Consider the following 12,583-nt stretch of genomic DNA (forward strand, 5'->3'; position numbering starts at 1 on the left):
GGTGGGAAAACTTCCAGTCAAAAAATCCCTGACCAGTTGTCACAATAGGGTACAGATTCCCTGGCCGTATTTCCACGCTGTTACTGTGACGATTCCAAATACCACTGTGAACGTTCTGAGAGAGAGATGATGTAATGAATAATAAACTACATGCTCTTGGAGTCAAACGTTGTTTTTCATGTAATCTCTTTAATACTGTGTAATACTTTTCTTTTTAAAATACAGTATTTTTTGAGGTAGACCATTACAGTTCAAAAGCATTTCTTTTCAGACATTAATAAGACATGAATTAAATACTTTCATGTACAATATGTTGCAAAATGAGGTAGAAATGGTTACAGAGGATGTACAAAGTCAAATATGATAATAAGAAAAAGTCTTCAAAAATCCAGTACCACTTTTTGGAGGAAAGGTGAGAGGGAGGGCAAGGAGGATGCTAAAAGGAGGTACATTTTAAAAATATCCCCAAGAGCCAACTTTGTAGAAAGGCGATCATGGTACTATCAAGTGAATGTGCAGATACACATGTACACAGGTGAACCTGAAAAAGTTCATGTAGATATCATAATATTTGGACATAGCCTCCTCCTGTGATGTCTCATGCAGCAGGAAATAGAGAGGCTTTGGCTATACTGAACATAACAAGGTATTCTTTGTTGAGGTCCTGGACACAGACCCTTCAGTCCTCTCTGGCTCTTCAGCTCACAGCTTGTGCAGCTTGCTGCCACTATCCTGGATCTCCTTAAGTCCCAGCCTGGAGTACAACTCAGGGAACGTGCTGCTAATTACACCACAGAGACATTTATATTTCTTGGGAGATTTTTGCTGATTCCTCATCTCTGTGAGTGGGATTATCCCCCATTTTACAGATGGGCAAACTGAGGCACAGAGCATGTTATAAAACTAATCCAAGGTCGTGCAGTAAACCCATGACACCATCAGGGAACAGAGCCCAGAAGTCTTGGTTCCTTGTTGCCTCTTAATAGACAAAAAATAAAGAACAGTTCCTCTTGTATAGTACTTCCAATTTCATATAAAACAAGAACACAGAAACATTTTTTAAAAAAAATCTTTTGTAAATTGTCTGGGTCATGTTATCTTATTGTATTTCAACCAGTTTATCCAATGTCTCTCACGTATACACCCTCCCCTTACCAACTGATGTTGTCCATACCCCACTTTTAATGCTGGACACCCAATTTGTCCCCCAGCCATTCAAACCAGCAGTCAGGTGCCCAAATACATGCCTTAGGTGCCTGAGTGTCAATCTGAGAGCCCGACCATGGCATTGGATCTCTTAAATTTAGCGGCCAAGTTTTGAAAACTGGCCCAACACAGTCAAACTTGATAAATTAAAAAAAATTAAAATCCCCTACACCTTTTCAATCCTCTCCCTCCTCAGGGTTCCACTGTCAGTCAACTCCTTCCCCCTTTGCTTTATTCATTTTCATGCATTACTAATCAAGGGAAGATAGACCAACCAGAAATCCTCTCCCCAAGAGAGCCAAGTCTAGCCATTCTTAATTCTCAGTGGGAAATCAGAAAAAGGATGAGGGTCTGGCTGGAGCCAGATACCATCATTAAGAAAAACAAGTGGCTAGAATTTTAGAGGGTCGATTCCTGCAGCCTACTGCATGTATGGTCTTGCTGCCCCTTTTCTTTCAGTGAGCAGCTGTTCAACCATTGTACATGGACTGTAACTAGGACCATTTCCAAACCACCAACATATATAACAGGGGAAGTGCTGAGTCTGGGCAACAGCCCCAGGGAATCCCTGGTCATAGAGAATATGGGTTGATTCCTGACACCTGGGGACTTTTGGTTAATACAGAATGTAACTCTGTGTCTTGGGCAAACTTCAGCAAGAAGAGTCAGGTGCAGCTATTTCAGGGACTATATCCTGGTCTGAGCGGCAAGCACATATTCCAGCAGTGAGTTGCCCAGTAAGTGCCACCGTTGGACACCTCACTGCAAGCAGCTCTCTCTAGCTGCTGAACACTTTCTGGCTTTTGTTTTCCATGATTTCGAAAGAACAAATGAAGAATCCTAGAGAGAAAAAGCAGAAAAACTGAGCCCTGTGTGAAAAGTGCCCTGGGTCTCATCCAGTGTTTTATACTAAGCCCTCAGAGATAATGGAGAAGAGCTTATTTAATTTGCCTCCTAAATTATACACTCATGTAAGGCTACTTTAATAGCCTGGGCTTCTGCTTTCTCAATGGTTAAACGCAGCAGCTGTCCGAGAGACGGAGCACTGGTTAGAGCTGCCAAGGTTCTCGAATCCAACCCGGAGAAGGAGATGCCTCAAAAGGAGCTGATGGAAAGACCCTAAAAGAAAGTGAGATATTAGGATCTGAGGAAGCAGAGGGAGGAGGGAAGGAATGAATGAGAGCAGTGAAAACAATCCAATCCAACGCAGCACACCTGCCCCCACAAGAGACAATGGCACTTTTCAAGTGGCAATGCTTGTCACAGCCAGCAAAGGGCAGCGGAATGCAGCACAGTGAAGAACAAATAAAGGACAGTGCTATCCCTCTCCAGCTTCTGGGTCAATCTGATTATTGCAAATTGAGATGAAGGTGGAGATCGATACAGAAAGTGAAAAGGAACATCTGCACCATAAAAAGTAACAGAGCCCTGTTTGCACTCATCATCCAAAGATCTGATCCACAGTTCAGTGAAGTGGATAGGGTTCTAGTTCCATTTACTCAAAAGGGCTTTCAATTGGGCCCTACATCGTTTTAAATGGTTGGTCTGGTTATTCAGTAAATCTGCACAAAGCTAATGAACGCTGGTTGTCACAAGCACATCAGTGCTATTCTGCTACTTGCTCTGGTCCATCAGAGGCAGAGATGGTGCAGTTAGACTGAGTTACATAGTGAGTCTTTACAATGCAGATGCCCCTTTTAAAAAGATTTCCTTTTCAGGCAGCTACTCAAATTGAGGATTTCAAGAAATAGTTTGGGTTGGGGACTGGGCCGTTATATGTTTGTGCAGGGACATCGCATGTTCTGGGTGCGAGTGCAAAAACCTCATTCTTTGTAGGGTGAAGGGGGGAACGTTGCAATGCTAGCAGCAGAATCTTCTCATGAGACACATGGGCTCCAAAGTCAGGACAGAGAAGCAGCAAGCCCCTTAACAGCTCCAGCTCCCTCATCTCACCCCTGCAAACACCCTTCCACTCTCCCTGAGCAGTCAGAGTTCCTGGCTCACAGACTATAGCATGCAAAACCTCTCAAGAAACTGGTTTTATCAAATGCGACACCAACGAAGCTTTGGTGGGGATAAGGGGCATGATTGCAGTCCTGTAGACCATGAGCCAAGGTGTCTGTTCCCTCCCAAATGATTTGTTAAGAACATGCCTAGAGAAAGAAGTTAAGAGGCAGCCATGTGTTGGCACCTGGCACAGGGGCATTATCTGGTGTGAGAAGAGAATGGCTGTGATGAACACAGAGCCAGGGAGGGAACAACTGTGGTACCCTGGCTAGCTTCCCCCAGCTGCCTTCCCCCCAGTAGAGCAAAATGATCTAACTAAGGAAGTGGGAGTGCCTGGACTACACTGCCACTATTCTTTGCTTCTCCTGGCCCAAAGGGGGCCATGGGAACTAAAGCATAAGTTAGAGCACCCCTGAGGCTGCTGTACCTCACACTGGAGGATGTGATGGCCCCTGAAAGCCCACAAAACACAGGGGAGTGCAAAACTGGCTTAAATCCACCTTAACTCCACCTTCCCACACATGCAGGGATGGGAGTAACCGAAATTCAGGACCAGAGAATCTCCCAATGCCCTTGCTAACCTGCTTCATCCTGCTCTGTGCCTCTTCCCTGCCCCAAAGTGACCAGTTCTCAGCATTAGACGTTAATTCTCCATTGGCCTTTTAGCTCTAGCCCTTCGGCTGCTAAGCATTGCTATAGTGTCCTAGATAAGCACAAACCATGGGCTCACACTCTATTACCAGGCAGTGCCCGCAGTGGTACTTCAAGTGCCTGGGGGTTTGGCATTTTGTATTTCAAGTGCTTGGCTTGTTTTTTATAGGCCGTATAAATGCAGCTCAGGGAGCCAGCCGGGGGCTGAGGTGATGCGAATCTCCACGCGGGTAAGAAGAATCAATGGGGTTGGGATCGGACCCCTTAGTTCTGGAATGGTGGCAATGCCACTGGGCCAGTGGGTATGATTCCCAGGGGGTCACAATGGTACTGCCCTGCCTTCCCCTACCACTGACTGGGACATACCCATCTTCGCTAGATGGAAGGAAAATGCGAGACCAGAAAAGCCTCTGCATGAGGCGACTGGGCCCTGCATTATTTCAGATGCACACACGGGTCTCAGAGGGTTACAGCTAGTGCCAGGAAGACACACGAGATATTTAGCTTTACCCCTCTGCCGTTGCTCTCTGCTCCTGTAGGGGTGGGTTTTGAGAGGGCCTTGCCTGCAAACGAAGACCCTGATCCGGCATGTTGTTCTGCACAGGGCAACATGACACGCCAGCAACACAATGTGCAGGACTGGGCAGTAAGAAATGGGCTGAGACCTACCAAACGGCACTAGTTTAACTTCAGCTGTTTTTTAAAAATGATTTAGTTAAACTGGTGCAAACCTCTTAGTTTGGTTTAAAGGCAGCTCGTTTTGTTTCAGCTTCTGCCAACTACTAACTGACTCTGGGCTACACCGAAATACGCCTGGTTTAAACAAAAAGATGAGCATCCACACAGAGGTTTGCACTGGTTTCATTAAATCTGTTTGAAATCTCACCCTTAAGTAAAGCAGTGCAGCTTTCTCCTGGAGATAAGGCCTTAAACGCACAGTGCAGAAGCCTTTGCAGGTTAAAACTTGGTTCTCTACCATAGTTTTTCCTGTTCACAAAGGCAAAATAAACCTTCTTACAACATGGTTGGGTCTTGACCACACATAAACATGCTCACTTCTGCAGCCCAGGAAGGGCCCCTAGCTGGGAGATGCAAGAAGAGGAAGTGGAGAGCACAACAGAGAAGCAAGCTTTGCAAACCAAGAAAGTTGGGAACATACCCCGTAGGTTTATCCAAAAAGTGGTACTAGCAACAGCTTTTAAACTACGGCACTAATACTCTCTTTTCCTTTGAAGACACGTTACTCCACCAAACGCTACAATAACAATGTGGAAAAAAAAATAAAATAAAATTATGGCATAATATATTGTGAAAAGCACCCGAAATACATTCAGCTTTCATCTTTGTAACAACTTCAAGTTTTGTTTTTTTCTTCTTTCTGTCACCCTTTTTTGGAAGCAAACACATAATGCAGCTTTGTATTGAGTTTGGCAAACTCTTAAGATCTTTTCCCCCCCTTCCCTTTCTTGAGAAGATAAAAGAGTTTTTAAAAACACATTCGGGTTTGTTTGTTTGTTTGTTTTTTCTGAGGTAATTTTTTTCCTGAGTAGTTAAAAAGAAAAAACAAAAAAATACTACATACATTACAAAAATAAAAATGAGGTCTAGTATATTAAACAATCTACATTTTTCTTTACTTCAAACCTTCCCTCCCTCCTCCCATCTCCCTGTGCCGTTTATTCCTAATAATAAATTCCTCATGATGGCTTGAAAAGATGTTGACTTGTGCGGGGGACAAGTCCTTTGTATGGCACAGTTCAATACAGAAAAATTGCCCACAGAGCCACAGCCAAAGGGGGCTGGTTTTGTTAAATGATGGCTGAAAAATTTCTATTAGGAACAACAACAACAAAAATCAGGTCTCTGTAAATCGACTAGAGAGCTGTCGTATCACACATGAGAAGGCTAAAACCAAACACATCTCCACCTGGCTGCATCCTTTACGTTGCTGGTCTCAAAACGGATGAACGGGAAAGTAGACGAATAATAAATAGATTATCCTGAGTTCAGTGAGCGACTACTTCCAAAAACAAAAACAAACAAACAAAATCAGTCAAGTATGACATAAAACAGCCTGTAAAAGAATTTGTTTGTGTTCGGGTCTTTTCTTGGATCAAGTATTTCACCTTCAGATCAGCTTGGACATAGGAGAAAGACAAAAGACACTGACTGAATTCATGGGCGAGCTGTGATTCCATCCTTAGCAGCTGGAGCTAAACCAGAGACTCCAGAGCAACAGATCTTAACAAATACAAAATAATCCCCCCGAATCTTCCACTCAGAGGTCAAGCTGGCACACAACCAACGACACCATCAACAAAAAAAATGCCACTGGAGTCTGAGGCTGAGGGCTTGGCTCCCCCAGCCCACCCCTTCCACGCGCCGTCAGTGCCTGGACCCGTACATTTTGTCCCACTCCATGTACAAGTCCAGCTCCTTCTGGGAGACGGTGGGGCGGACTTTACAGAAGGCGTTCTCGAAGTCTTTGTAGGAGGTGGGCTGCAGCTGGCCTGGCAGGCTGTGGAGTTTGGTGGGGCCGGCCTGCTGGCACAGCTGGATGAGCTCGCTGCCCGAGTAGCTCTCGGTGTGCTGCACGAGGGAGGCCATCTCCCGTTCACTGAGGCAGTAGTTCTGCTGGGCCAAGGTGTGGTGGAGGATCTGCCGCCGGGCGATGCTGTCGGGCGGGGAAATGTAGAACCGCTTGGTGAACCTCCTCTGGGAGGCTTCGTCCACAGTGCTGGGCCGGGTGGTCGTCCCGATGACGACGACATTCTGCTCGGCTGAGGTAGCTATGTTGTCCAAGTAGGAAAGCAGCTGAGTCTTGAGGCCGCTCGCCTGGGCGGCTTCTTCACCAGCGCAGGCCACGAGGAGGGACTCCACCTCGGAGATGAGCACCACTGATGGCTGACGGCAGCTGGCCACGAAGAAGACCGTCTGCAGGATCTTCTCGGCCTCGCCCTTCCACTTGGAAAGCAGGGCCGTCCCGCTGAGATTCAGGAAGGTTGAGCCCAGCTGGGTGGAGATGCACCTGCTCAGCAGGGTTTTCCCTGCTCCACGAGGCCCGAACAGTAGGATGGCTCTGGGTGGCCGGCTCTCCCCCGTGTAGGCCCCAGGCCTCAGGATAGGCCACACCAGCTCTTCCTCGATGGCGGCTTTGACCGAGACCTGGCCAGCAATGTCCGTCCATTGGACGGGCGGGCTGCAGTCGACGATTTTGTTGTTCACTAGCTCTAGTATCAGGGGGTCTACGTTTTTCAGCTGCTCTTCCACAGGCTGGCTGCTGAACCCCTGCGGCTTGGCCTGCATCCCGTGGGTGAAGGCATGACCTTGCTCGCCACCTGCACGCTCGCCATTGGCGAGAGGCGGGGTGAACTTCTCAAAGCTCTCCCCGGGCCTCAAAGGGGCTTCCCCGGCGCCATACGGAGGGGAGACCAGGCCTTTCATGGGCTGGCTGTTGTACTTCCCTACATGCTCCTCCAAGGCCACTGTCGCCGCTGCTCCCGTCGGCCTTTTCCCAGCCTTGAAGGGCAGCTGAGAGGTCTCGGTGCTTCGGCTGAAGCTGTTGCCTCCACATTCGCCGTTGTCGGACATCTGGTATGGCGACTCAGGGGTGGACTTTGGTTGCTCGTAGCTGTATTTCCTGTACCTGCCCTCAGCTTCGTCCTCCCCCCCCGGGATATCAAAGGCCTTTCGTTTCAGGGAGCCCCCCGAGTCGCTGCTGAGGGGGGGCACTGGGAGGGGGGGCAGGCTGGAGCTCTGGTAGCTATAACCAGGGATGCCCGGGGGCCGGGAGGAGGGGGGCGGCGGGGGGATGGGGGTGGGTGCAGCAATGCCCGAGGGCAGGTAAGAGGCCGACGGGTGCGGAGGGTGGATCCCCCCGTAGCCGGGCTGAGGCGCGTAGTTGCCTGAAGCGTAGTTGTACATGGGACCTGAGGAGCTGTAGCTGGGGACCAGCGCCGAGGAAGGGTGCGTGGGCTGCAGGAGTCCTGAGCTGTGCAGGGTTGACGGGTGGGGAGGGGGAAGTGCTGTCGTGGGCTGGCTGCAGTAGCCCGATGGCAGGTAGGTGCCACTGTAGCCTGAGGTATACTCCTGAGACAAGCCAAGGCCGCTGGAGCCGGCGGCTCCCCCACACGAGTTAGTGGGATAAATGGGGTCCCGGGCAACCTCGCAGACAACAGGGGAGCTGCCAAGCCCTACCGGCCCATTTCCTGGGGCAGAAGGAACAACCCCCTTGGAGCCAGGCAGCCCATCGTGCATGGTGTTCAGGGGGTAGGCACCGTCCGAGCCGTGCGGCATCGGCCAGGGCTCCACGTCACCTTTCTGCCCATTGAGCGGCCCAAAGGCTCCATCTCCATAGCTGTTCAGCACCGGCCTCTCATAGGGCGAGTCCAGCACCCCCGAGTACTTCTCCGCATACCTCTTGAGGAGGTTGGAGGCCGTCAGCGCGGAGATGTCGTCGTTGGCCCAGGCGTAGTTGAAGCGCTGCCGGCTGCTGTGGTAGAGGTCAGATTTGTGGGCCGGTGAGGAGGTGGTGGAAGAGACATCGAGGTGCTGCTCTGGCCACTGGTTCAGGGGCTGGGCATGCTCTGGTGTCCAGTGCATCTTCAACAGAGCTGGGGACAGGGAAACAGAGGTAGAAAGGGTTAAGTACGGTCCTGGAGTAGAGTGGTCCTGCTGAACCGGAGGCAGGTTTAAATGTACGGGGCTCAGCACCCTGCCCTTCTCCGTTTGCTAAACGTAAAGAGGGTCCCAGCTACGCGATAGGGCTCCATGGGTGTCCTCCGCACGGAAGAGGCCAAGAACCCCTCACCTAAATAAAAGTATCCTGATCCCTAGAAGTGAAGAGCAGGCACAATGCCCACTGAAGTCCACAGGAGCTGAGGGCAATTAGCACCTTGCCAGGCAGGCCAGCGGTATTCCGGAGCCTGCCTTCAGGCACTGAAGTTTGAATATTTTAGCAAAAGGCTCTGTGATGTTCATAGAGCCCCTTTTGAGGCTGGGTTGGCTTCTCTTTAGGAGAATTTCTATGCCCTATGATTTTGGGGGTGGGGGTGGGGAAGCTTTTTTAAAAAAAACTGAATCAGGCTTCAAGACAAAAATGTTTAAGTTACACTGGGAAAACGTCTACAACTGGGACTGCATAGGTCACTAAATATCACCACGTGCCAAAACGGAGATTCGCCCCCAGTGGTCACAAGAATACCAAGACCAGCTGCTTATTTCACTCCCAGTTCTACCTGGCAGCATTTTGTGATCAAGACAAGATTGTGGAACAGTACAGAACACACTGGATCAGGGCCTAAGAGGAGACATTCTCATCTCTGATGGTTTGGAGTGGATTTTAGTCTATTCACACCGATGGGAACCATACACACAATTCCCTGCGTATCACTAATAATCATTGCAGTGCTTTACACGTCTAAGCCACTTTTTATCTGAGAAATTCAAAATAGGACCCACCCAATGAATCGTGGATCATTATTATTATTAGTTTCACTGCAGTAGTGCTTGGAGATCCCAGTCACGCCCAAAGCAAGACACTGCAAGTACATCACAAAAAGACAGGCACTGCCCTAAGAACTCACATGCTAAGTCAGAGTTAAGGTTGTTGTGATGAAATATGCATCGACAGAGGATGTAACCCAGATCAGAGCGATGTAGTGTGGCAGTTTCGACTAGCCCTTAGTCTGTTACCCTGGGCCTTGTCGGGGCCTTCACAACACTGCAAAGCCATTTTCACATGGTAGCACTTTGCACTGCCTTTGCACTGGTGTAAATGGTACACAAGGGGCAGACTCCAGTCTGCATTTCTGCTCAGCTTGTTCAAAGGGTTAGAAGATAAGTTTAGGACAGAACACAAAGGATCAGAGTCTCCTCCTCTCAAACATGCAGCTCCCTTCCCGCTTTACGCCAGCAGGAGCAAGAGGAGACTCAGCCAAAAGGGTCACAGCAGATATAGATTTGAGGGAAGACGCTGGGACTCAGATCACAATTTGCTGGGCTATTGGGGTGCTGGCCCCTTGCACAATACTGTCCCTAAAGGCCCTGCGTACAGAGTAAAGCACAAGGCACTGGTTCGTATCAGCACGTGGATAAACCAGGCAGAACGACGCAGACAGGCCTCAGGTTCCACCTCTCCTGACATGTTGGACACTTTCTATGAATTATCCATGAGCCTATATGAATCCCAGGCTCTTTTCACCAGGCCCATTTGTCACGGGAAATTAAATCCATACTGTCAGGGAGGTGAAATATCACAAAGCTGGATGGGTGTTTTCTAAGAGCTGTGTCCTGCCTCCTGGCCTAAAGGCAACGGCTCTGCCGCGCACAAGAGAAGGCTGCAGAAGGGGGAACCTGCTCCCACCGAGCACAGCAGAGCGAGGGTCCAAAGGGACCCTCCCTGCAGCAGTGCTGGGATGGCATACGGCCAGCGCGAATGAGGGAGCAGAGACCCATTGGGCAAACCCGCCATAAAGAGAAGCCTTGTGCAACGCAGCAGCTGCTCTGGGCCCCGTGCTGTGGGTGAGTTGCGGGGGGAGGGTTCCCACCTTCCATGGAATCCACCCAGACAAACCTGTTCATGCTGGTGGTCCAGGACCGGGCTCCTACAGAGCCAGCTTCCTTCATTGTGCTCCCTGGGGTGCGTGTGGGTAGGTGGGGAGAGAGGGTATCAAGTGGGATAAGCCGCCATGCCATAGGTGCTGATTCCGTGTGTGCCCCGGGGCTGGAGCACCCATAGGAAAACAACAGTGGGTGCTCAGCACCCGCCCCATCAACTCCTCCCCCTCCCTCCCAGCACCTCCCGCCAGCCACAATCAGCTGTTCAGGGGGCGCTGGAGGGGAGGGGGAAGAGCCGGGCAGGAAGAGGCAGCGGAAAGGGCGGGAAGAGGCAGGGTGGGGCAGGGTGGGGCTGGGAAGAGGCGGGGCGGGGGTGGAAGCTTGGGGGAAGGGGTGAAGTGGGGGCACGGTCTGGAATAGAGCGGGGGCCGAGCATCACCCAGGAACAGAGGAAGTCGGCACCTATGCACCATGCTGCCTAGTGTAGTTTTTCATTCCAGACACTTGCTCAGGATAGCAACTCACACAGCTTCCAGCAGGATTTTACACGGGCAGGAACCAAGGGGCCTAATCCTGTGAGGTCCTGAGCACTCTTGCCTCCTCTGGACTTTGCCAGACCTTCAGGACCAGGCCCTTAGAGATATATAAATATGGGGCCCAACTGTGAGGTCACATCCTTTTTTCACCTGGCTGACGCCAATGATTTCGATCAATTGACACATGCAGGAGGAGAATCAGACTAGTGGAGTCCCCTTGCAGGGTAACTGGGGCTCATTAATAATGAAACAGCCTTGAAAAAACAAAACAGACCCCTGTACGCTGGGATTCTTCATTAAATGTATTAGACAGTAACGGGAGAAAGCATGCAGCCACTGGCTTTACATGAGAAGCCCCACTGGTTAGCGTTAGTGTCGTTGTGGAAGAAATTGCACCAGATCCTCACTGACTCCGTGGAAATCAACGGAGTTATGCTGATTTCCATCGGCTGAGCATCTAGCCCAATGAGTTTGAACAGAATTTAGAGCCCTGGATTGTGCGGTCCCTGAGCAGTGGGAGGACAGATTACATTACATGGATCCACATACACAGAGCAAGCTTCACTGACACGGGTTTTACTCTTGTTTAACTCTGTCGATTCCAGTGGATTTGCTCCATGACTCAGGCCCACTCATTCTCACCGGAACGGAGTGAAGTCTCTGGCCCAGGAACGCACCAGGGAAAAGTTGCACACAATGAAAGAATCCAGGGAGGGCCGTGCTGGAGATGAAGTGAGCTGTAGCTCATGAAAGCTTATGCTCAAATAAATTGGTTAGTCTAAGGTGCCACAAGTACTCCTTTTCTTTTTGCGAATACAGACTAACACGGCTGCTACTCTGAAACCTGCTAACCGCACATCACCCTTTTCTTTTCTTAAGTGACTTTAATTGCACTGTTTTCCTTCTTCTGAGCTAAAGAACAAAGACAGACAGGGAGCCTTGCTAAGGGCAAAGCAAATTCCAAAATTTCAAGGCCAGGGGAAGGGGGCCTTTGGACGCTGATCATAGTGCCTGTGTGGCTGATCATAGTGCCTGTGTGCACGTACTCTCTCTCTCTCTCTGTTGTTCATTGTTGTCCTTGTGTGTGTGTATGTTCTCACCACCAACCTCCACCCCTTCCCTAACATCCCTCCCCCTTTACTCATTCACAAAGGCCTCGGGGGAATGCTAAAATGGGGGCTGGGAGGGTTCTGGACACACTATTCACTTGCCTCTCTCAGCCTTTAAGCCACTTTGTGGCCACAGCACAATTAGATTACTTAATGCTTTAATTGACTTATATGGCATTTGTGCTTCCACTTTGGATATCAAACTTACACAAGAGGATTTAAATGGCAGCTTTGCGTGGCTTTATCTGACATCCTCTCTGCATTTACTTGCCATTATTAAAGCACCACCGATAGGTAAATGGTCAGACAGAGACAGCGAAGGCAGCCCGCGGGGAAAGGACCCTTTCTTAACGAACGCAACGGCGAGTGCTTCCCAATAAACTTCCCCTCTTGCAGCTGCTTTTTTCCAAGCACAACCCTAAGTATGATTGGAGGGGGAGGAAACCATCCCCCTTCGATCGGGAGCAAGAGGCAGCAGGAAGCGATTAACAAGAAAAAGTGAATTTCAGGAGGAAG

The 12,583-nt window shown here is 49.7% G+C and overlaps 1 protein-coding gene across 2 annotated transcripts in view; it reads right to left on the reverse strand.

The window, feature by feature from the left end:
- Positions 1–231: 231 nt before the first annotated feature.
- The window catches only part of FIGNL2 (fidgetin like 2), a 51,208-nt gene continuing 38,856 nt past the window's right edge, over positions 232–12,583 (reverse strand). For both annotated transcript variants that reach the window (XM_084610447.1, XM_084610446.1), the window contains exon 2: positions 232–8,477. In XM_084610447.1, coding sequence (XP_084466573.1) covers positions 6,250–8,466 — 2,217 coding nt within the window. In that variant the 5' untranslated portion in view covers positions 8,467–8,477 and the 3' untranslated portion in view covers positions 232–6,249. The remainder of the gene's footprint in view (positions 8,478–12,583) is intronic.

The sequence above is a fragment of the Lepidochelys olivacea genome (genome assembly GCF_965140295.1).
Source record: "Lepidochelys olivacea isolate rLepOli2 genome assembly, chromosome: 20".
NCBI classification, from domain to species: Eukaryota; Metazoa; Chordata; order Testudines; family Cheloniidae; genus Lepidochelys; species Lepidochelys olivacea.